General features: G+C 49.8%; 9 protein-coding genes across 9 annotated transcripts; 5 read left to right on the top strand and 4 right to left on the bottom strand.

Annotated features, from left to right (window-relative positions):
* Window positions 1-239: 239 nt before the first annotated feature.
* Window positions 240-761, bottom strand: BKA67DRAFT_559107 (uncharacterized protein). The gene has a single exon (XM_046102371.1). The coding sequence runs from the start codon at window positions 663-665 to the stop codon at window positions 450-452; it is 216 nt and encodes a 71-aa protein (XP_045959237.1). The 5' UTR covers window positions 666-761; the 3' UTR covers window positions 240-449.
* A 299-nt stretch (window positions 762-1,060) lies between these two features.
* Window positions 1,061-2,349, top strand: BKA67DRAFT_656941 (uncharacterized protein; the record flags this gene model as incomplete). The annotated part of the gene is made up of 4 exons (XM_046107028.1): window positions 1,061-1,864; window positions 1,911-2,049; window positions 2,108-2,197; window positions 2,252-2,349. The coding sequence occupies 4 exons, from the start codon at window positions 1,061-1,063 to the stop codon at window positions 2,347-2,349; spliced, it is 1,131 nt and encodes a 376-aa protein (XP_045959236.1).
* A 1,095-nt stretch (window positions 2,350-3,444) lies between these two features.
* Window positions 3,445-5,338, top strand: BKA67DRAFT_222544 (riboflavin transporter MCH5). Its single transcript, XM_046095571.1, has 4 exons — window positions 3,445-3,823; window positions 3,875-4,846; window positions 4,907-5,173; window positions 5,224-5,338. The coding sequence occupies exons 1-3, from the start codon at window positions 3,619-3,621 to the stop codon at window positions 5,110-5,112; spliced, it is 1,383 nt and encodes a 460-aa protein (XP_045959235.1). The 5' UTR covers window positions 3,445-3,618; the 3' UTR covers window positions 5,113-5,173; window positions 5,224-5,338.
* A 175-nt stretch (window positions 5,339-5,513) lies between these two features.
* BKA67DRAFT_656939 (uncharacterized protein) lies at window positions 5,514-6,010 on the bottom strand (the record flags this gene model as incomplete). Its single annotated transcript, XM_046107027.1, has 2 exons — window positions 5,514-5,798; window positions 5,858-6,010. 2 exons carry the CDS (start codon window positions 6,008-6,010, stop codon window positions 5,514-5,516), a joined length of 438 nt encoding a protein of 145 aa, XP_045959234.1.
* Window positions 6,011-6,471: 461 nt separating this feature from the next.
* On the top strand, window positions 6,472-10,365 carry BKA67DRAFT_674971 (P-loop containing nucleoside triphosphate hydrolase protein). The gene is made up of 3 exons (XM_046108771.1): window positions 6,472-7,005; window positions 7,068-8,726; window positions 8,840-10,365. Exons 1-3 carry the CDS (start codon window positions 6,559-6,561, stop codon window positions 10,202-10,204), a joined length of 3,471 nt encoding a protein of 1,156 aa, XP_045959233.1. The 5' UTR covers window positions 6,472-6,558; the 3' UTR covers window positions 10,205-10,365.
* Window positions 10,366-10,527: 162 nt separating this feature from the next.
* On the bottom strand, window positions 10,528-11,490 carry BKA67DRAFT_533917 (MED6 mediator sub complex component-domain-containing protein; the record flags this gene model as incomplete). The annotated part of the gene is made up of 1 exon (XM_046099777.1): window positions 10,528-11,490. One exon carries the CDS (start codon window positions 11,488-11,490, stop codon window positions 10,528-10,530), a length of 963 nt encoding a protein of 320 aa, XP_045959232.1.
* A 696-nt stretch (window positions 11,491-12,186) lies between these two features.
* Window positions 12,187-13,029, top strand: BKA67DRAFT_656936 (kinase phosphorylation protein-domain-containing protein; the record flags this gene model as incomplete). The annotated part of the gene is made up of 1 exon (XM_046107026.1): window positions 12,187-13,029. One exon carries the CDS (start codon window positions 12,187-12,189, stop codon window positions 13,027-13,029), a length of 843 nt encoding a protein of 280 aa, XP_045959231.1.
* Window positions 13,030-13,418: 389 nt separating this feature from the next.
* BKA67DRAFT_559096 (uncharacterized protein) lies at window positions 13,419-19,399 on the top strand. The gene has a single exon (XM_046102370.1). It carries the CDS (start codon window positions 13,887-13,889, stop codon window positions 19,098-19,100), a length of 5,214 nt encoding a protein of 1,737 aa, XP_045959230.1. The 5' UTR covers window positions 13,419-13,886; the 3' UTR covers window positions 19,101-19,399.
* A 101-nt stretch (window positions 19,400-19,500) lies between these two features.
* On the bottom strand, window positions 19,501-22,126 carry BKA67DRAFT_559094 (heterokaryon incompatibility protein-domain-containing protein). Its single transcript, XM_046102369.1, has 2 exons — window positions 21,576-22,126; window positions 19,501-21,524 (listed from the first exon to the last, which is right to left on the bottom strand). The coding sequence occupies exons 1-2, from the start codon at window positions 22,006-22,008 to the stop codon at window positions 19,702-19,704; spliced, it is 2,256 nt and encodes a 751-aa protein (XP_045959229.1). The 5' UTR covers window positions 22,009-22,126; the 3' UTR covers window positions 19,501-19,701.

The raw sequence follows: 22,126 nt of genomic DNA, 5'->3' as shown, positions 1-22,126 counted from the left end.
AATTCTTATGCTGTGCATCAACTGCATTTAACCTTACCCAATAAGACCATGATATTATTGGCATAGATGCTAGGATAGCACGATTAACAGTGGTTTCAGCAATAGTAATCCATAACAGCCTTAGAGTCCGGCCTACTTAACAGGTCACAGGCGACTCGCCAGCTACCACATCTACCTCGATGTCTAGCCAGGACATATTACCCATTCAAAACTCCCAAATTCATCGCAGAACTACAGCATTTGAAGAATAAGACTTAACATTGCGCTCGATATGCTCTAGCCAATTATCCGCCCCATTGGAAATCTATAAAGCATGTTATATATTACTAATAGCTTGGGTACCACCTAGCATCTTCCCATTTTACCATAGCGGAGACTTCTGGCTGTCTCGGCCCAGAGTGGCTTCCTGGCTTTAACTGTGTAATGAAATAGAGCTCCTGAATCTCTCGCTACATGGCGTAGAGACGTAACACATGACCTTCATTTTTCAGTATATGAGTACCATATTTGGCCACGAAAAATTCGATAACGATGACAGTGCGTTTGTATTTCGGATAAAAAATGGAAGCCCTCGATCGCAGCTTTAATCGCCTGGGTTTTCGGTAACGGACTGGCAACTTCCTGAGACTGTAGACGTATGGAAGTATTGTGCGGTTGGTTAACATGGCTGTGAATATGGTTTACAGTGATATCAGGAGCTGGATTGATATAATGTGCAACTAACTTGACTACGAAAGTGGACTAGCTGGATGGTGAAATTGCCACATCGAGCATGCCTCCACGAAATATGACTAGTGGTGGTGTATTATGGTATGTCTGCGGTAGGGCCCATCGGCGACCGACGGAGCTTAGGCCAGCAGAGTCCACCGAACTACGGCGGCGAACCTAGGGTTCCGAGGGCATATGGCTCTGTCAGCTCATAGTTCATAAGCCGCCGATTTAGGGCGATAAGATTGATAACCTATATCAAAGTCGACTGAAGGAAGAACGTATAAATCTTTTTATCTATTCATATTATGTCACTCGTATACTACCAGAACCAACGTCAATTTGCTAAATAATGACTACCACGAAACTTGAGCTTCGCACAGCCCTCGGGCCAGTGTACCGCGATGTCCTGCTTGATCCGCCTCGAGATTGCACGGCTGAGGAAATACCGGTAGTCGATCTGGCGCCAATGTTTTCTTCCGAGCTGGGTCAGCGAAAGAAGGTCGCACGGCAGATTCACTCAGCAGCCGTCAACACTGGCTTCTTCTATATCAAGAACCATGGAATCTCCCAGGAGACTATCGCCAGAGCAAAGGAGCAAGGACTGGCTTTTATGAGACAGCCTATGGACAAAAAGGACTTGATATCTTCTAGGAAACATAGCAAGTACTACAATGGCTATTCCGGTGCAATGACCACCAATATCTCTCCAAGTGAGAGTGTCGACGTCAGAGAGTCGTTCTCTTTTCGATATTCCCCTGAACTTGATCCAGACCACCCAGCGAATATTTCTGAGATACCAGAGGAAGTAAGGCCGTGGATCAGAGGTGAAGACTTCGTTTGGGATGGTACGTCGCATCTGCTGGATTTCAAGAAGGACCTTGTGGCGTACTGGTCGAGTTGCTTGCTATTGGCTAGAAAGCTAGTCGGCGCCTTCGCTCTCTCCTTGGATTTAGAAGAGAGCTATTGGGATGATAAGGTGACGCACCCAGGCGCAGATTCTGTGTTCAATTATTATCGTCCAAGGAGCGAGCAAGAGATTAGAGAGGATTTCGTCGGTCTTGGTAGTCATACCGACTTACAACTCTTCACTTTATTATGGCAAGACAGCATAGGTGGATTACAGGTATTGACCAAGGAGGGTCAGTGGATTAAGGTACGGTGAAGCCCCTGAAGACCAGCTCAATGCTCATTGTTTATAGGCTCCACCAATCGAGGGAACATTTGTTGTCAACATTGGTGACTATATGATGCGTCTTTCGAATGATACGTACAAGTCCACAGTCCATCGAGTTACCAATGAGTCGCTTCTTGAACGTGTCTCGATGCCTTTTTTCTTTGGTAATCGTGCTCCATAGTCTTTCAGCAATACTTGGCCTAACTTGATCACTGTCTGCAGGGCTTAACTTCAACTGCGTCGAAAGCGTAATACCGAGCTGTGTTTCGGAAACTAATCCAGCCAAGTACGAGCCGATCTCCTGTGGTGATTGTAAGTGTGCCAGTATTTTCAAAGGTCCAGAACGCATCTCATTAGACCAAATAGGGTGTCAATTACGATTCAAGATTGAACGAGAATCTTTCGACGAAAAGAAAGCAGCCATAGCTTCAATAGCGCCAAGTGCTATAGTAGTCCAAACTTAGGTGTAGAAATTGACCTCAAAGCCCGTTTCTTCCATATCACAAATTGTTGAAAAAACAATTTCTGCCCTCCGCGTTGTACAATCGTCGGTACCGTCTCTGGCCATGACTAGGCATGATTCGACATACACACAGAATTAAGCGATAGTGAGCTACAACAACGGGTTGAGATGTCCTTTCCTAATAATTTACGACTGCGACGGATGATATTCAAATCTGCCACTATACTAGTATCGAGACTTTCGTAGATTATGTACAAATATGCAAAGTGAATACCACGAACCGAAATGCCTTCTTTTGTTCTTGTAATAAGCAACTAAAGATTATATAGCAATCAACCAAACGTGGAGATGTCAAATTGACGCCATGATAGAGCCCCGTCATATGATGAATATAAGCCAACATAGGATCACCATATATGATGATGTTCGGGTTTGTTGTATCAGATTGCAAGACCAAACCTAACCACACTTCAGAAATCCTACTGCTGACTTATATATTAACTTTCAACGGAGATTGCGTCCCAGCAAAAAGCGATTTACACAAGCAATACGCCCATGTCAAACGGTAACTACAACCGTTATATCCGAGAAGGATACAGTCTGCGCATCTGCGGCTTCATGGGTGATGATCTCGGCACAGGTGAGATTATTGAGGGTAGCATAGAAGCACAGACCAAACAATCGCCTTAGAATATCAGAGCTATGTTAGATGGCGATGAGTCTAACCTGGACAAGGTCGCGCGAAGAAGGATTTACATGATTAACTTGACCGGATTCCGAAAGTTTGACCAAGTCTGGAGTAAGTGGTTTGGAAGTTTGTGCAGCCACATCCGGTCTCGGTAGGTGACTGTACGATCCTCTTTGACTATCCCAGCTAATGAATTGTCGCCTTGCATTGGTGTCACTGCGCTAGTCAAAGAAGAGTCATCAGTTGAGCTGGGGGTTGTGGCCGAAGTATGAATCCAGCAGTGCCGACCTGGAACGAACGGCTCTTCTTGGTCATGAAAGACGAGCGGCTTCGGGAGCTATACCGTTGACGGAGACCCGCGGGGGAGACATTGTGTGGGTCTATGCAATGTCGTAACAAAAGCGTGCTTAGCTATCAGATAAGGTGTGCGCAAGGTCGAATTAGCAATATATAACTTTACATCTCACCATTATGCAAGAGCTGTTGTGCTTGCGTCGAGCCTCTCTTCTCTTATAGATATACTCATCGTACGAATGCTATAGTAGTTGCAAGAAATTTTAATACTTTGAACGTTCCAGAAGCATGTCTACGCTTGACAACTCGATTTCTATACCCCTCCATGAGCTGCCGAACCCCTCAGAGACACCCTATTCTACGCAAGCTCTGATTACTGAAGAGGATGCGAGCCCGTCCACAAATTCAGTGCAACAGCCATCTTCCGAAGAGAGGGACCCCAAAGCATGGCTAGCTGTCGCCGGATCTTTCTTGTTCTTGTTCGCAAGCTATGGTAAGCAGAGCCTAATACCCGGTGTGGTCCATCCAATCCTGACCCAAACAGGTTTTATGCAGACGATCGGTACAGTCCAGTCGTATCTAGAACTAAACCAGCTGTCATCATATACCTCACGTGACATAGGATGGATTACAGGAGTATTCACCTCGTTGGCACTCTTCCTAGGTATTCAAATTGGCCCAATTCTGGACGCATATGGACCTAGAATGCTTGGGCCTGTCGGATGTATTGTGTACGCGCCAGTTCTATTTGTGGTTGCCGAGTGCCACCAGTACTGGCAGTTCATGCTTGTTCTCGGAATATGGGGCGGAACTGGGGCAGGCATACTTTCCATGGTTGGTATCACGGTCATCGGTAAATGGTTCAACCGTCGTAGAGGACTGGCTATGGGTATAGCTCTTTGCGGATCAAGCATCGGCGGCGTTGTCATGCCCTTGATGCTGCGTGAGCTGCTTCCAAAGCTCGGTTGGGCCTGGTCCATTAGGATTCTCGCCTTCGTGATAACAGCTGTATTAATAGGTGGTGTGTTCTGCCTACAGCAACCTCTTCCGAGACGAGAAGGATCCGAAGCTTCCGAAACGCACCGGCGTAAGAGGGTAGCGCTCAACTTCATGGCTTTGACGAGCGGTACTTTCACATTTGTGACCATTGGAATCGCCGCCCTTGAGTTTGCCATTTTTGGGGTATTCTCACTCCTACCCACGTATGCCACTGTTGCTGGCTTCACTTCTGATAATGGTTTTGCTCTCGTCGCTATTGCCAACGCCACCTCAACAGCAGGCCGACTTCTTCCGGGAATAGCTGGTGATTACTTTGGCCATTTTAACGTTTTGCTTTGCATGATCTTGAGTACGGCAGTTTTCACTGGCGCGATCTTGGTCCCTTTCGGTGCATCGTCACTAGGTGCACTGTATGCCTTCTCTGCGCTTTGGGGCTTTGGAAGTGGCTCTTTCATTTCCCTGACACCAGTCTGCATGGGGAAAACATGCGAGACAGACGATTACGGAAGATACTTCGGTTCGTGGAAACTTGAAGTTTATATGTTTCGTGCTCGTATAGCTGACTCTACTGGAATAGGAACAATGTACTTTTTCGTCAGCTTCACCTTACTCCTTGCCAGTCCCTTAGGCGGTCAGATGCTTCAAACGTTTGGCACTCAAGCCTTGGCTGGGCTGTATGTAGCAGTAGTCATGGTTGGTGGCATCTGCTTCTTGTTCGCTCGACAACTTCTATATGGGAAGATGTACGGGAAGAAAGGCTTCAAGATTAAGGGCAGAGTGTAAGACCTTGGGAGTTGTGATGTGCTTAAGTAGGATAGATCGGGATGGTATTGACAATTCCTTAGTGAGCAGACACAATCGATAAAGTTGAGAAATCTCTAAGATTAATTGCAGAAGCACCAAGCCGCTCCTCAGTTTGAGGGAACTGGTAATAAGACTAGTCTTGATCAGAGAGTTTGATGCCGATGTATGATTTCCACCAAGGGCATCACTAGACGCAGTGCGGTTGCATTGGCTCGTGACACACGACTCCAACAATATTGCATATTTATGGTAAGGATAAGATACCGCTGCTCCGGTTGCAGTGAGATATGTGAAAGCTTGGCTTTGACGCCACTTAAATATGTACTGTTTTCAAGGCTGTGCGGCTGTGGTTTGGGGCACAGTCATCAACACTGCTGCAGTTATAGAATTTGCTGAACAAGCTCGATAACGTCGAAGAAAGATTCTCTGTCCGTTTTGGACTTCAAAAGTCCAAGACCAACAAGGAGAACACGCTTCTCATCCGAATCTCTGCGGGCAATGAGACTGCCAATCTGAACTGCATAAAGTTGACCAGAGGATTCTCTGTCCTCGCCACCACCGCCAAGGAGAGTCTTTGGTGTCAGATGTGACAAAGGCAACAAACTCCTGTCTGGCAGTGCCATATCAACGGTTGCAGCTGACGGCGCTGATAATGACACTTGGATCTGGTTGATGGTCATCTTAGCTACGAGAGCAATAAATTGTCGATGGAGAAAGTACTCACCCATTGCGAGAGACGACCCTCCTGTGACAAGGTGACCATAATTCTGTCCGAGAAGAAGGTTGACGAAGCTTGCGTTTCGACACCATCTACCAGTCCGACCGCGTGCCTTGTGGACGCCGGGAATGGGTCTTCTTTGACCTCTATATTTTCCATGTTTGAAGAAACTTCGGATACTGTCCGTAATGCGACCCTGATCTGCAAATGCGTTGATACAAAGCAGTCTCTGTATCTGTGCAGAATGTTAAGTTAAGCCTGCCAAATACACTATCGAAAGCGAGAACGTAGATATGCTCCACGACGCAATTATGAAGTTGGATCTGATCTAGTTAGGGTCCGTCCATGTACTTTATGTATGTGTGGAGCTTCCGCCAGGCCCCCGAATCCCTACTGTTTGGTGGGGCAAGTCCCTTGTGCGGCGCCTCACACTAACCGGGCTTGGCACCGCGGGTCCGTTTCTGCCAGGCGGTCAAAATTTTCAAAGTCGCATACTGAATGTACCTGTCTTGACTTGCAGTCCGTCATATCGTGTAGGCATTGAGAAGAATATCGGGAGATGATTGTGGATGCTTTGCGCTACCGAGCACCGTGATTAGTCCTGATTCTGCCCACCCTGTGCATGCAGTTTTTCCCAGATCCTGCGCAAACACTCGTTGCTTAATTGTTGGCACAATCACTCCACTTACTGGATTCTTCAGATCAAGATGCCAAACAAATACGTACCCCGGCAACGGAAGCATAAGGTCCTTGCAAGGCAGAAGGCAAGTGAAGCATCATCAGATGGCGCAGATAATGTTGCAGCCGACAGCAATGCGCTTGAGATCATTCCTAGCAAGAAGGATACAGAGACCAAAAAGCTTCGCGAGGAGCTAAAGGACCAAGGCGTCAAAGTCAGCGGCAAGAAGGCCAAGAGACTCGAAAAGTACATCGACAACAAATTGAAGGCCGATGAGAACAGGGTGTTATTGGCCAAGCTGGCCAACAGCAAGGTCGACACTAGTCTGTTCTACAGCACTCGGACTCTTGGTCAAGGCAAGGAGACTAAAAAGCAAACTTTGAAGAGGGCACTTCAAGAGCACAAGGCTGGCTTGCGCGATGAAGAAGATGAGGAGTTATTCGAGCAGCGCAACGACACTGATAGTGAGCCTGAAGTTTCACTACAAAAGACCACTGTTGTTTCTTCCAAAGAGGACGTTGGCAACCAGAAAAACAGGCCAACTCCACAGAGGCAGTATCACCCCCAACAACAAATGCTGTCGCCGCATCTACTCAGCAGCCCGTTTCTGCTGGTTCGGGCTTGAAACGCCCCCTGGAGCTTGGCGACGACGGTCGCCCCGTCATGCAAAAGCGTCAAAAACGAGGAGGCGTCAAGTCGAAATTTTCTACGCCAAAAATCGCGGAGCCTGAACCAGAGCTTGAGTCATCAACAAGCTCGACCGATGAATGGGGTGGTATCAACTCAGACGGCGAAGCTGTCGATGGAACCAATAGCTCTGGGGATGACCAAAGTGAAGACGAGGAGGAAGACGCTTCCAGCGCAGAGTCTGGCTCAGAAGACGAGGAAATGTCGGACGACGACAGCGAAGACGACTCAGGCGATGAGCCGGAGGATACGCAACAACGATCTTCTGCATTCAAGGCATGGGCTCATCAACAAAGGAACCAAGCTCTCGGCTATGACCCCATAGACCCAGCATCGGCAATACTTGACATACCAAAACCAGAAAACTTCAAACCGCGGCCTCTTGAGCAAGAACCCTTGCCCATGGAGTTGCAAGCAACGAGTAATGATGCCAGAAAAGCTTACAGTGTGCCTGTGACGAGATCGACAGAGATACAGGAAGCAAGATTGAAGCTGCCAGTCGTAGCTGAGGAACAGAAGATCATGGAGGCAATTCACAACAACAATATTGTCGTCATTTGTGGTGCTACAGGTTCCGGTAAAACGACACAAGTCCCACAATTTCTCTTCGAGGCTGGATATGGATCACCAGATTCACCCACACCGGGTCTAATTGGAGTCACCCAGCCGAGAAAGGTGGCCGCCGTCAGTATGTCAAAACGAGTGGGACAAGAGTTGGGTAACCACTCGGAGAAGGTTGCTTATCAGATACGTTTTGAGGGCACCGCTGACGAGAAGACGGCCATCAAGTTCATGACTGATGGTGTACTGCTGCGAGAAGTTTCGAGTGATATTGCTCTTCGCAAATATTCCGCCGTTATCATCGACGAAGCTCACGAGAGAAGCGTAAACACAGATATTCTTATCGGTATGCTTAGTCGTGTGGTCAAGTTGAGACAAGAATTGGCAGAGGAGGATCCAACGATAAAACCTCTGAAACTTATCATCATGTCAGCAACCTTGAGGATAGATGATTTGACGAAAAACCCCACGCTCTTCCCCATACCGCCTCCCGTACTGGATGTGGAGGGAAGACAGTTCCCTGTGACTGTACACTTTGCCCGACAAACCAAGCACGACTACGTTGAAGAGGCGTACAAGAAGATCACCAGAGGTCACAAAAAGCTCCCTCCAGGAGGCATGCTGGTTTTCCTAACTGGGCATGATGAAATTTCGCGCTTGAGCAAGATGTTGAAGCAAGCAACGGGAGGTTGGGCCTCGTCAGCGTATACAAAAGTAAAAATATCTGCCAATGATGCCCCGTTGGAAGTGGAGGATATCGAGTTTGGTCAAACGACCGATGCCACCCAAGACGATTACGACGAGATCAACTTCATCGACGACGCTGAAGAGGAGGATGACGATGACGATAAGGAGTTTGATATACCGGACGAAGAAGCAGGAACTGGACCTCTGAAGATGCATATCCTGCCCCTTTTTTCGCTTCTGCCGACGAAAGAGCAAATGCGAGTATTTGAACCACCCCCGAAGGCCACCGTCAAATCATCTTGGCAACCAACGTTGCTGAAACCAGTTTGACCATTCCTGGCACTCGTTACGTGTTCGATTGCGGAAGGGCCAAGGCACGGCGTTTCGACAAGGAGAGCGGTGTGCAAAGTTACGAGATTGGCTGGATCAGCAAAGCTAGCGCAAATCAGAGATCTGGTCGTGCTGGGCGTACGGGACCTGGTCATTGTTACAGATTGTACTCTTCAGCAGTATACGAAAGAGACTTTGCTGAGTTTGCTGACCCGGAACTCTTGCGGATGCCTATCGAGGGTATTGTCTTACAACTCAAAGCAATGAGGCTACAGCACGTTGTGAACTTCCCGTTTCCGACACCCCCGGAGAGATCCAGTCTAGCCAAGGCGGAGCGATTATTAACATACCTCTCCGCCATCACACCGGAGGGTCAGGCCACAGACATTGGCTCGACTATGGCCAAGTTCCCACTGCCGCCACGGTTTGCCCGCATCCTTCTGATCGGACATCTCCACGACTGTATGCCCTACACCATCGCTCTTGTAGCAGGTCTTTCTACCCAAGAAATATTTATCCCGGAAACCGTTGCAGTTCCAGCAATATCTGATCGCGAAGAAGGGACGCTTAGAACAAACGAGGACGTGATAGCCGAGACGCAGCAAGCACGAGTAAGGCAAAAGTATAACAAGGTGCACCAGAACTTCCGCTCGCTCGATGACGCCTCGGACGCTATCAAGCTCCTCCAAGTCGTCGGCGAGTTCGCGCACGACTCGAGCGAGCAGTGGTGCGAGAACCACTTTGTCCGGTTCAAGGCGCTCCAGGAAGCGCAGAAGCTACGCAAACAAATCACCAGCCTGTTGCAGAAGGACATCCCAGCCTTCGCCAACTTGACTTTCAAGGACAAGCTCGACCGGCCGACGCCCAAGCAAGTCACGGCTCTCAAGCAGATGGTCGCGGCAGGCTTCATCGACCAGGTGGCGATCCGCGGCGACCTGGCCCCCAACCCACCTGAGCAGGGCAGGAAGCCGCGCCGCGCCATCGACGTGCCATATGTCCCGCTCCACCCCATCGACCCGCTCAGCGACGACGACGTGGACAAGTGCGTGTATATCCACCCCGCCTCGTCCCTCGCGCATTTCAGCCCGCAGGAGTGCCCCGAGTACATCGTCTACTCGCATCTCCAGCGGGCGGCGCCGGGGATTGACGCAGTCAGGAAGCCGAAAACCAGGATGCTCGCCCTCACGGACGTCACGAGCGCGCAGCTTGCGGCTTTGGCCAAGGGGACGCCGCTCCTGAATTACGGAAAGCCGATCAAGGAGGTCAAGACGGACGACCCGGCGGTGCGAGAGAGCTTCGTCGTACCTTACTTGAGGGCAGAGGGCGGCGGAGGCGGCCAGGGTTGGGCTTTGCCGGTCAAGAAGATTGTGCAGAAGAAGGTTCCTGGCAAAGGCTGGGTTGTGCAATAAGGGTGGGGAGATTGACCACATACTACAGGTAGAAAAGAGGGAATGCATGGTTATGTAAAATCAAACGTTTTATCTGAATCGGTATTTGACTAGAGCTCCAGACTGCAGTTTGAGTGGGTGCCCAGCCTTGAAGTGTTCTTCGATCCCGGTGCATGTCTTCCACCATACGCACTCGACCTGAACACGACTCGAGCCTCTCCAGTCTTCTATAGTGGGGGGTATCAAAATGCTTTCCAACTATCCTGTGGTGAACGCCTGTAAATATGCTATGCTCTTCAAACTCAAACTAGTCTAGGGTCGTAAATGTCATGGAGCAAGCCTGGCTACATGGCTGTCGGGGTAGCTCCGGGGGTCAGTCCTGACTTGGTCTTCTTGCGCTTGGGCTTGGAGATGCCACTGTTGGGGGTCTTGGGGGTCTTGGCCTCCTTGTTCCCTTCCTTCTTGTCGGCGGGCTTGGCTGTGACTGGGTTCTTCAAGTTGGTGTTCAGCGGGTTGAGGGCGGGGGTGGCACGTGGTCTGGTGTCCTTGCGGCCGGTGGAGGAGAGATGAAAGCTTCCAGGGTGGCCTGTGATGGGATTCTCGTCCATGTACTCGCCACCGTACTGCATCTGGATGGCGAAGGAGTGCTCGGCCAGGCGGGCGTCGAGCACGGAGGACTGTGCTGACTTCTTTGTCTCGGATGGTTTGCTCGCCTGGCTGTCGGGCAGGGGAGTGTCTTCTTTCGAGGCAGCCAACTGACGCTCCTTGGGATTTGTGGCCACGGGCAAGGGCTTGTATGCGTGTCCCTGGGCTGGGGACCAGGTTCTTGCGTCATCTGCAGCTGGGAAGCACTTGCGCAGAGAGTTGGTGATGGTGGCCATCCTGAAGCTCAGAATGTCGGCGAGGGTGGAAGCCATGTAGATGTTGTAGCCGACGACGTAGTAGGTGGAGTGGACGTTGATTTCGTCGTCGTCTCCCGGCCGCTTCCGTCGGGTCTGCTTGCGGATGACCCAGACGCCAGTTCCTGTCCCGGGGGCCATCTGGGCAGGCTGCTCGGCGACAATGAACTCGACGCCGCTCATGGTCTTCAGACGAGCCTCGAAGGCTTCGCGTGTTTGTATATACTGATACATTGCGGGGTTGAACATGGCCTGGTTGGCAATAACGGCGTTGTTGGAGGTCTTGTCGAAGAAGGGGGACTCGGCAAAGTAGAAGAGCACGCTGTTGCTATGAATACCCTGCATGGAGTCGGCGAGCTGAGGATGATGCCACTGGATCTCGTCCAGCGGGATATCGTTGGACCCCATGGATTCGATGTTGCCCGGGGGTTTGACTGCGAAGGTGATCTGAGTTTGACGTCTGTTGTCCTTGCTGTTGTACGCAGTTGGGTGAAGAAGAAGATCGGATTGGATTGGAATGGATTGGAATGGATTGGGAACGGTAGGTGAAGCAACGGGAATGTGGTCTTGAGAGAGATGGACCTGACAGAGCTCCAGCCAAGTTAAGTTAACTGACCTAACCTAATGCTTGTCACGACTTGCGACCAGGATTGTGTATAAACCACTAACCTTAACCTAGTTACTGCAAGGTTAGGTCACATACTTGGGCTATGGGCAATCGTCTGTCTGTCTGCAAAGGGCTGGCGGGCTGGCGGGGGCATTTTTGGCTTCTGAAAGCTCGAGACCCCTGTGAGGTCCCAAGGTCCGCTACTCTTTAGCGAAAGACGCCTAACCTTAGCGTCCAAGGCTGCAGCTCAAGTCACGGAAACGCCCCCGCCATCTCCATTCATTCATTCATTCGCCTCGCTCAGTCAGCCAACTCGTCTTGCGCGTGAACTTGCTATTGAATTTGTAGCGCATGACACAATCGCACACGCCTACATTTTCTTCTTCTTCTTCTTCTTCTTCTTCTTCTTCTTCGGCATCGACCCATGTTACGATTGCACGCAGTCCCAATCTTGCAATCATAAGACGATCCGAAAGACCAATCGAAAACGTGCCAAGATGGATCTTGTATCCAGTATCCGCAAATCAGGTTCGCGCGGCGGTGTCAACTTCAGCTGGGACGAAGTGGCAGGCTCAGCCCATCGCGAGAACTACCTGGGCCACAGTCTTAAGGCTCCAGTAGGCCGATGGCAAAAAGGCCGTGACCTGAGTTGGTACGCAAAAGGTGATGATGCCAACGCTGGTCCCTCGGATGAAACCGAAGAGGAAAGGGCTGCCCGCGAGCGTCGAGAAGAAATCAAGAGAGTGAAAGAAGCCGAGGAAGACGCTCTGGCTCGAGCCCTTGGTCTGCCAGTCAAAGAGCGAAATCAGACCGGTGCCAATTCCATTGAAGTGGGCAAGCCGCGGATTGGGCCCCAGGAGGAGGCGCCCGAAAAGCCCAAGGAAGAAGACGCCTCAGACCGAAGAAGACACAGACGACACCACGACTCAGAAGGACGGCATAGGCGGCGACACAGAAACGGCAGTCGCAGTCGCAGTCGCAGTCGCAGTCGAGAGAGGCGCCGCGATAGGTCGCCGAGACACAGGGACGGCAATAGCCGCAGGCACAGAGACGACCGGCGCGAGAACGACAAGCCAAAGGACCATGCCCAGGTCCGCGCAGAAGATGGTCCGTCGAGGCGCCATGATGATCATGGCCAGAGACACCAACACAGGCGCAGAAGGAGTTACAGCCAGGAGAGGGACGATGACAGACCACAACGAAGTCAAAGGAGAGATCGGAGTCATAGCCCAAGGAACGACCATGGCAGAGAAGGACGCCATAGAGCACTTTCAAGGGAGAGACGGACGGGCGGAAATAAGGATGGCCCAGAGCGTAGGGACTCTAAATCTGCATATTGAGAGAGACTACACATGGCAGGCGTGGCGATTTTCCATTCAGTTCAGTCCTTGCCTTAGTTAGCTCAAATTACCAAAGCAAACCGCCCGGCATGTCTCTTCGGGTGCAATTGTGTGGCAAGTGACGAGTGTGAGGCTCATGCCAAGCGAGTTTATCTGAATCTGGATTGTCTATTGTGGCCGCTGTGACCTGGTACATTTTCAATATCTTGATACAAGCAGCTGCAGGGTCCCCGTTTGGCGCACAAGCGCAGCGGAGTTAGTGGACTTTAGCGGCAAGGCTGCTGATCACGGGGGACCCCTGATGTGTCTGAGACCTGACCTGAGAAACACCCAATCGGCTTTGTTTCAGCGGCCGGGGGCCAACTGTCGCATATCGTCATCCAACTAAACATAAACACCGAGCTCCCCTCGAGAGGCCACGCAAAGGTGTTGTCGCCTCCGGCAGTAAACTCCTTCCAGCACAGCTTCTGCTGAATCGCTTTCACTCAGTGGTTTTTGATTTATTTATTTACTTGTTACTCTTTTCAACTCCCTCCCTCTCCTTAATGACATATGTCCCCCTGTCAAGGCCACCAGTGGTGACATTGTTCCAAAACCATATTCTACTTGGAATGCAGCGCCCATCCGTTTATTTTTATTTTTAGGTAGCCTTGCTGGTATTTCGCGTCGCCACCGATGATCGTGCAGGAGCGGTACTTCGATTACACACTCTGCCCAAGTCCTGATAGTTAGAGCGCTCTTTTGCGCAAGATTTTACTATTTCAACACCTAGATACTTAATATCGAACCCACGAATACAAACTCCTGTTACGGTCACGATCCGCCTACGACCCCCTGAGAGAGCAACAACCCCCATCATGGATTATGGCAAGCTGCGAGCGGCCGCGCTCAATCACGGCGAAGACGAGGAAGCCGTCACGGTCGATACTCGAGCCCTAATCGACAAGGTGTTAGCTAGATATTCGGGGGAATGGACCACCTTGCGAGAGCTTATACAGAACGCCGCCGATGCACAGGCGACCACGGTCAAGATAAAATGGGAGACACTGCCTTCCACACAGGTACCCCTTCCTTCGACCCCCAACAGGTCCGACATACTCAAACATGTTCTGCAACACCATACCTTGCGACGTTTGGTGGTATCCAACAATGGTCAGCCCTTTGCCAAGACGGATTGGGCGAGGCTCAAGAGGATTGCCGAGGGAAACCCGGATGAAACCAAGATTGGCGCTTTTGGTGTTGGATTCTACAGTGTCTTCGCCGATTGTGAGGAGCCCTTCATCAGTTCGGGAAGTGAGGCTATGGCATTCTACTGGAAGGGCAACGCTCTTTTCACCAGGAAGCTACAACTCGGAGACGAGCAAAAGTCAAACGACACTGCCTTCGTCCTAGACTATCGAAACGCCACGACTACTCTGCCGAATCTACTCTCAGTCGGGCAATTCTTAGCCACGAGTCTGACGTTTGTGTCGCTGCAGCACGTTGAGTTCTGGATCGACGATTATCAGATCTTGTCTTTGCACAAGAAGACGAGTCCAAGTGCCGAAGTCACTTTGCACAGAGATATCGAGACCACTACCAAGGACCGTATCATGAAGATACAAAAAGTCGACAAGGCTAGTGTTCAGATTGATGCTTCATATATGAGTGCCATGGGTTGGAAACCCCAGATCGCCGCAAAGGCAAATGAATCGTATGGCATGGGCAACGCTGAAGTGCCCTCGTTGCGCAGCTTTTTCTCGAGGCTGACAGCTAACACGGCATCTACGAAGGCAAAGAAAGCCGCCAAGGAAGAAAAGGCTGTGCAGGAGGCTATCGCAGAAGATATAACCGCCACGACCAACTCGAGCATCTTCCTCAGGGTCACCACCGCCAACATCAAGACTTCTGTCACGGCGAGCTTTTCCGCAGAGCTGGAGCGAGCCACCAAGAAGCCCCCGCCCAAGATGACCAAGCTTGCTATCTTGACCTCGTCCTATGACGAAGTGAAAGCCTCGGAAAGCTCCACCCAGTCCACATCTCTTTCGAAAGCCATTGATGTCTTTGCATCGGTACTACCAAGTAAGACAACCAAGAAGACGAACGGTCGTATCTTTATTGGGTTTCCAACTACACAGACTACCGGTGCGGGGATGCATATTTCTGCTCCATCGGTTATTCCGACTGTTGAGCGCGAGGCCATTGATCTTAATGCGCGCTGGGTGAGAAACTGGAACATCGAAATGCTTCGAGCAGCTGGTATCATGACGAGACTTGCTTTCGCCAACGAGATGAGTGAGCTCCAGCAGAAGTTGCAGCGGGCTGCTGAATCACCTGGAGCGAAGGTCAGTCCTGAGGTAATAGCGAAGCATTTGCCAGAAGCGATGCACATTTTGAACTCCTTCGCCTTTGGGGAATCCACGCCGAGCGCACAAGTCTCCCAGATCATCGAGGAAGCGTTCTGGACTTCTTATAAGAAGGCACACATCGAGATATACAGCACTCGTGGCGTGCGCTTGACCACTCAAGTCCGTCTGGGCTCTGAGGAGCATATGAAATTTGTGCCCGGAATTCCAGTCATACCTTTAGAGCTCAGAGACAACGAGTTTGTAAACAAGTTGACTTACTACGATCTCTTATCGGAGATCACTGTGGACGATGTTCGACAAGAGCTATCTGAATATCCAATGAACAAGTATCAACTCTCTGCCTTTCTCCAATGGGCCTGCAAGAGAGCCGCTCAAGGCGATCTCAGCGCTGCGGATAAAGATCGACTTCTTGATGCTGCAATTGCAACACTAGACGAAAACGGTGCCGGTCAGGGTGGTATCATTACTCTGGGGAGCATCAAGCACTTCATCATCCCTAACAAGATTCCTTCCGGCCTGCCGATTCCACCCTCGACTATTCCCTACGAGTTCACCAAATCGATCAATAACAATGACCTCAGATCGTTGGGTTGGGAGTCTTTGGAAATTGTGCCCTGGCTTCGGTTCCTCTTAGAGACTAGGTCGAGTCGATCCGACCGCGAAGACTTCACAAAGACACCTGAGTTTGCGGTTCAGGTATTGACGGTGCTTTCTAAAGGGTGGGACGGCCTTAGTCCGAGCTCGAGGGAAACAGTGGTCGCGTTACTCAAGGCCCATACTTCGATGCCAACCAAGCTGGGAATGAGAAAACCTACAGATTCATTTTTTCCGTCAGTCAAGCTTTTCGATGACCTGCCGACCATCTCCCAGCAATGTGCGGGATTGAAAGACAAGTTTCTGGCTGCTCTTGGTGTCCGGAAGACAGTGGCATTGGATATCATCTTCCAGCGTTTGCTCAACCCGTCGTCCGAAGGACAAGCCAAGTGGAGTCATGTTGACCTCATCAAATACCTTGCCTCGGTCCGCGCAGATATTCCAAACGACGACCTTAAGATGCTCAGAGAACAACGAATCTGTCCAGCAGAGGCCGGTCCGGCTGGACAAGAGTTTACCAAAGCGAGCACACAACTTTACAAAGTCTCGGAGTTGCTCGAACCTAACGCTGCTCTTAGACCGCTCGGTGTCAAGATTCTGCACTGGCCAGGGTTATACCGTGCTAGTTCTGCGGAAGGCAAGTTTCTGTCAGCATTGGGCTTGAAAGCCTTCCCTTCGGCCCCAGAACTTGTTGAACTCATGTCCTCGGCTGACAAAGAGCTGCGTGTTCATGCCATGCAATATTTTGTCTCCAACCATGTCAGTAATAGATATGGCACATTTGACATCGCCTCATGTGGGAAGTCCTTTCTTCCTTTAGAAGGAAAGTCAGGCCATCTTGTTTCCCCCGGTGGGTGTTATACCAATGAAGCATCCTCTGTACTTGGCTTCAACATATTAAAGAAGGACCTGCATGAACACGCACCCAAATTCGGTGTTAAAAGAGATCCACCCATCCAAGACTGTGTCAGTCGCTTACTCAGAAGCATACCTCAGGACTCGCAAGCTGCCATCACAGTGTTTAATTACTTTGCGACTCGTGTCAATGAGCTGGACACAACGATAGACATCAAGTTGCGAGACGCTCCGATCGTGCCCGTCTTGCGTCGAAGACTGCCAACCGCGGTGTCGGAAAAATCCACTAAGAGCATCGTCACGCACATCAGCCCGAGGAATTGTTATCTCGGTAGCTCGTCAACATACGGCGATATCTTCGATTTTGTCGATTTTGGTCAGCAAGCCAACTCTTTCCTATTCAGGCTTGGGGCAAAGAATGAGCCGACCAAGTTGGAGATTGCACAAATGGCAGCAGGAGAGCCTGCTCGCTTACTCACCATTTTCCAGAGTACAGAAAAGTATCTCAACCTTCTCAGGTCGCTCGCTGAGGATGTCAGTACCTTGAAGAGAGACAAAGACCTTTGGAGGAAGCTGAAGACATCAAAGTTCTTGCTCGCGTTCAAGGAGGCCCCTTCAGCTAAGGGTGAGGCGGCAGAACTTGACGAAGACGACGTTCCCAGTAGACAGTATCAATTGGCCTCACCGGATCAGGTTGTCATTCTTGACGACTACATAAGTTATCGGTTATTCAAAGAGGGCCTTCTCTGTGCACCTGAAGAAGACGGCTTGGAGACCTTCTATGCTGCTCTTGGGTCGCAAAGCCTTGGCAGCCTTGTCACGGACGACCTAAAAGTCGGTGGTTATAGTGAGAGTCAAGACGGCGCAATATGGTTGCGGAAGCACGTTGTCGAGCGATCCAAGATTTTCATCCACGAGTATTCCAAGCATGCTCGAGATCCCATCAAGCATGATGCTAGATGGTTGGAGAAGAATCTGGTTGTTGAAGTCGTTCGCTCCCTAGCTCTCCGCCGGACATTGCGTGGCCATAGTCAGTCTCATACGGAGAAAAAGTCTGCAGCAGCCGCTATCACAAGCAGAGGCCTTGTTCTTTACGTTGCCTCAGATCGTCCGCGACCAGACATGTACCAAGTTGGATATGCAATATGCCAGCACATTCTCCACCGTCCGTCCCAACAGGCGTATACCTTTTTCGAACCCTTCCTGAAGCTCGACTTACTTGACTTGCGTTCTCGTGGTTACAATGTTGATCGTATTCTGCGGGTCAAAGCGGCAGAAGCAAGGATGGCAGAGGAAGAGAAGCGAGTAGCTTTGGAAGCTGAGCAAGCAAGGATGCGTGACCAGGAAAGAGACCGAGCTCAGGCGCACCAAAGCCAACAGCAAACTGAGCCTGGTCCATCGTCTCCATCAACGCCTCGTGCACGACCGAAGATGCCAGTGATGCCAGGGTCTTTCGACAGCCCAGAATCGCCCACCGCACCGGCTCCCGCGCCTGACCTCCCGCAATGGGGAAGGAACCTCTTCTCGAATATACAGAAGCGGCTGGGTCTTGAAGAGAATAACGATGCTAATCAAGTGCCTACAAATGAAACGAAACAGCTCAAAGGAAAGGAAGCCAAGGGAACTATCAAGCAGGATGGTATGTCAAATGTCAACGACAACCTACTTAAGGCTGTCAACTCGACAAGAGGCTACGGCTCCTCGACCTTGTTCAGCCCGCCAACAACACAAGACGTCAAGGAGCAAGCGACCTATTGCGACGAGACACCCCGACAAAACCTTCATCTTGCAGCCGAGGCATCCAACGGAATGCCTGTCTTTGTTATGAGGGACTTGAATATGGATGTGCAACAATTCCTAACTCAAAACCATGAGAACATCAATACGTTCGGCTCCCTTATCCGCCATGTTGGAGACGTATATTCCGTGAAAGCCAAGGCACTTCACATATTCTATGATGATTCTGGCACAACAATCGCGTTCAATAGCGACGGAAGTATATTCTGTAATCTGCGGTATTTTAACCAACTACATGCAGCAGACATGGCGGATGGGCAGAAGAAGGCAGAAGCCGCCATATGGTGGTGGGTCGTGCTCGCTCACGAACTTGCGCATAACATCGAGAAGGTACACAATGCCCAACACAGCTTCTACACCGAGAGCTTTGTGCAACAGTACTTTCCCAAGATGATGTTGAAGGCAGGCGAGCTGTCTGCCATGACTAGGTCCTTGCCAGCTCCAAGCAATCAGCCGCCTCCTTACAGCAAGCATTAGAAGCGCGATATGGTGAAACGGATTCTTCGTAGACAATGAGCACGAGCGTGGAGTTGGGTCGGGTCTGTACTTGATTTCATTATACGGGCAAGCATTCAGCACCTATCAATAGATTAATTAGAGGCGCATTTCGAAATGTATCAATCCAATCCGTTTTGACCGTCGTACTTCGGCCGCATATCAGCTATAAAGAGGGAAAGCTGAGATGTGAAGAGTAGTCCCATACCGGGTGATGGAAACAAAAACTCAAGATGATGGTACTGGTGGCCATACTATAGGCTTATACTATGAAACATGATCTAAGCTTGAAAGTAACTAGACTAGTCTAGAATAGTTGGTATACTAGCCGAATATAGAATATATTTTGAGGTTTCATTCGGAATATCCATGAACCGGTAACCTAGTACTGTAGGTACTCGCTCTGCGTGCGACGTCCCTGGAGGAAGAAAAATACCAAATGTGAATCACTATTGACTTCACGATAGTCTTTAATCGTTGCATTTGAAGCGTCGCTTTGTGGAATCATCCATATGTGCGTAAACCATTCGTAATGGGTGATTTTGATCGTCATCTCTTTTTTTCGCACCACTGTAACCTAAACTTAGACTAGACTTATAGTTTCGGTATTCCAAGGGTTTTGGTTTAGTTCCGCAACCAATCCTCTGCATCTATACCTCCTAGGCGGCTTATGTTTCGGGCCAAGGCGAGCAGCGAGAGAGGCTCTTGTCCTTTTACCCAGAGCGATAAGACCTGGCGACGCCACCGGCCACCTACGGGAGTCACGCAACGTAAGTACTCCGACACGATGATACATGCAGATCCCATCCGAGACTTCTCCAGTCGCTTCCAACACAAGCAACTCCAGCGTAGACTGGTGCCGGAGCATCTGAAGTATTGCAAAATGTCCTCCGGGCGGAGAAGAGAATCTCGAATCAACACCTTCGACGCTTTCCTCCTCGATAACCTCTGAGATATACCGCTCTAATTTTGACAACGAATTGCCTGTAGATTTCCACGCTGTTTTGAAAAGTGCTGGTAGTATTTTCAAGGGGCCAGTCAAGCTTATGCTACCACTTCTTACTTTGCCAAATGGTTGGCACTGATCAACAAGATCGACCCGTATTTCCTCAACTCGTGATAGAGCTTGAAAACGACTGTCGCTCTTCTGACGAAACTCAACATGTTCGTACCCGACGCAAGCCCAGCTCCAAGATGGGATGGCACTGTTAACAGTTCGCATACGTATAGAGGAACTTCGAGGTACAAGCCTTGCACCATCGATGTTCCACATCAATCCTCGAATCAAATCTGGTTTCCAGAGACCAACGACGTATTCATCACATCCTATTGTATCGCCGAATACCTTAGCAAGACCCGACAATGCCACGAGGCGATCACCAATATCCTTGAATTCTCGGGGAGAGTAATTCTCGATCAGGTCATACCACAGTCGAAACACGTCCGGTTCCAATAACAAGGATTTGCTTGGGTATCTTGTTAAATAGTCCTTGAAATTTTTGAACTTCGTGAATATTTCCAATTCCCAGAGCCATTCGGAAGCAACACCCATGTCGTCTGCAAAGCGATGAGATAAAGTCATTATATCTTCAATACTTTCCACCACGCCTCTCTCAAATCTCTCCTCCTTACAGCATTTCCAAATTGCTTGAGAAGACGTGTAGTATAGCAGTCGATTCGGTAGTAAACCTTCTTGCATTGTCCATCCTCGGCTGCTCCAAGGTCCATCAGCGGAATCCTCAGTTTTGTCCCACTCCGACGATACGTACACCTTCAAAGAAGAATCGGTGTCGGTGCCTTCAGTCTTTGAAATATTGAACGATGATATAGGGACATATCGTGATGGACGCTCTTTTAGAAACCCCTTCTGAACTGTGTCTGAGCTGGCGGCAACGAGAGTGACTGTTGACTCCCCATAAATCTCATTCATTTTGGAAGCCTGCTCGTTCCAATCTGCTCCTCCCGAGTCCTGAATGATACAAAGCGAATCTATCCAGATATACGGAATTCCCAGAGCTCTGGTCACGATGATTGCGTCTCGAATCGTGTGGTCGAATTCTGCCAGAGGTACTCCGCTTCTAAGCATGTTCATAGTGTTTTTGGTAAGCTTCACCAAAGGTTCTCCTCCCCAACAATAGCTTAAAGATAGCCACTTGATTCGCTTGTTAATGTTTTCTGCGTCTACCAGAAACGGGTCTCTGCTTTCGTCGCCAACGTAGATCAAGCGTTTTGGCTTGTTCTGGCTTTCAGGGAAACGATTACATGAGTCATGATTCTCTAAACAATTTTGTAACCAATTGGACACTGCTTTAGTAGATACTGCGGATTTGGGATCATTCTCAATCATCTTCAGAATTGGGGATGACATGTCCTCCTTGATCTGGTAAACACAGAAACACTCGTTGACTGCCATGATGTCAATGTTCAAGCTCGGCATTTAACGTAACACATGCTCACCATCAGCTTCTTTCATGTACACATCGAGACCGCATAGATTGATCAGTCCTTCTTCCGAATTGTAACAAACTTCAATCTTGTTTCGAAACGGACGAAAGCCAATTGGCAAACCTCTTGCTTCTTCCACATTAGCGTCTTCTCTTTGCTCAAAAGCCTGAAATATGATCTTGCAAAGACCGCATCCCCTGGCCATTTCTTTGAGCTGGAAGATATCGTCGTATTGTTTAACCCACAACGAGTCGTCAGGCGAGGGTAAGAGTCCATCCCCGCCGCCGTAATGAGCCTCCTGCCTCTCTCGGCATTGGTGAAGACAGGCGACAAGGAGCGACTGAAAGTCTGCTCTTTTGCAGAGTCCACACAGGGTCATTGTCGAAGCTCTGAATGTCAGTGCTACTAGCGCTTTTAGGCCGGCTAATAAGAAATATTGAATCATTGTATGATTGCTGTCAGTGAATGATGGTATGATATTCAAAAGGTGGGGTCGTCGTGACGGACCCGCTGCGTATAGCGCACAAGTGCGGACTTGCTACATACTTTGTACAATAGTTCTC

The sequence above is a fragment of the Truncatella angustata genome, assembly GCF_020726525.1.
Source record: "Truncatella angustata strain MPI-SDFR-AT-0073 chromosome Unknown BKA67scaffold_3, whole genome shotgun sequence".
Lineage (NCBI taxonomy): Eukaryota > Fungi > Ascomycota > Sordariomycetes > Amphisphaeriales > Sporocadaceae > Truncatella > Truncatella angustata.
The sequence above is the reverse complement of the archived record's forward strand: the minus strand, read 5'-3'. Positions and strand labels throughout refer to the sequence as shown.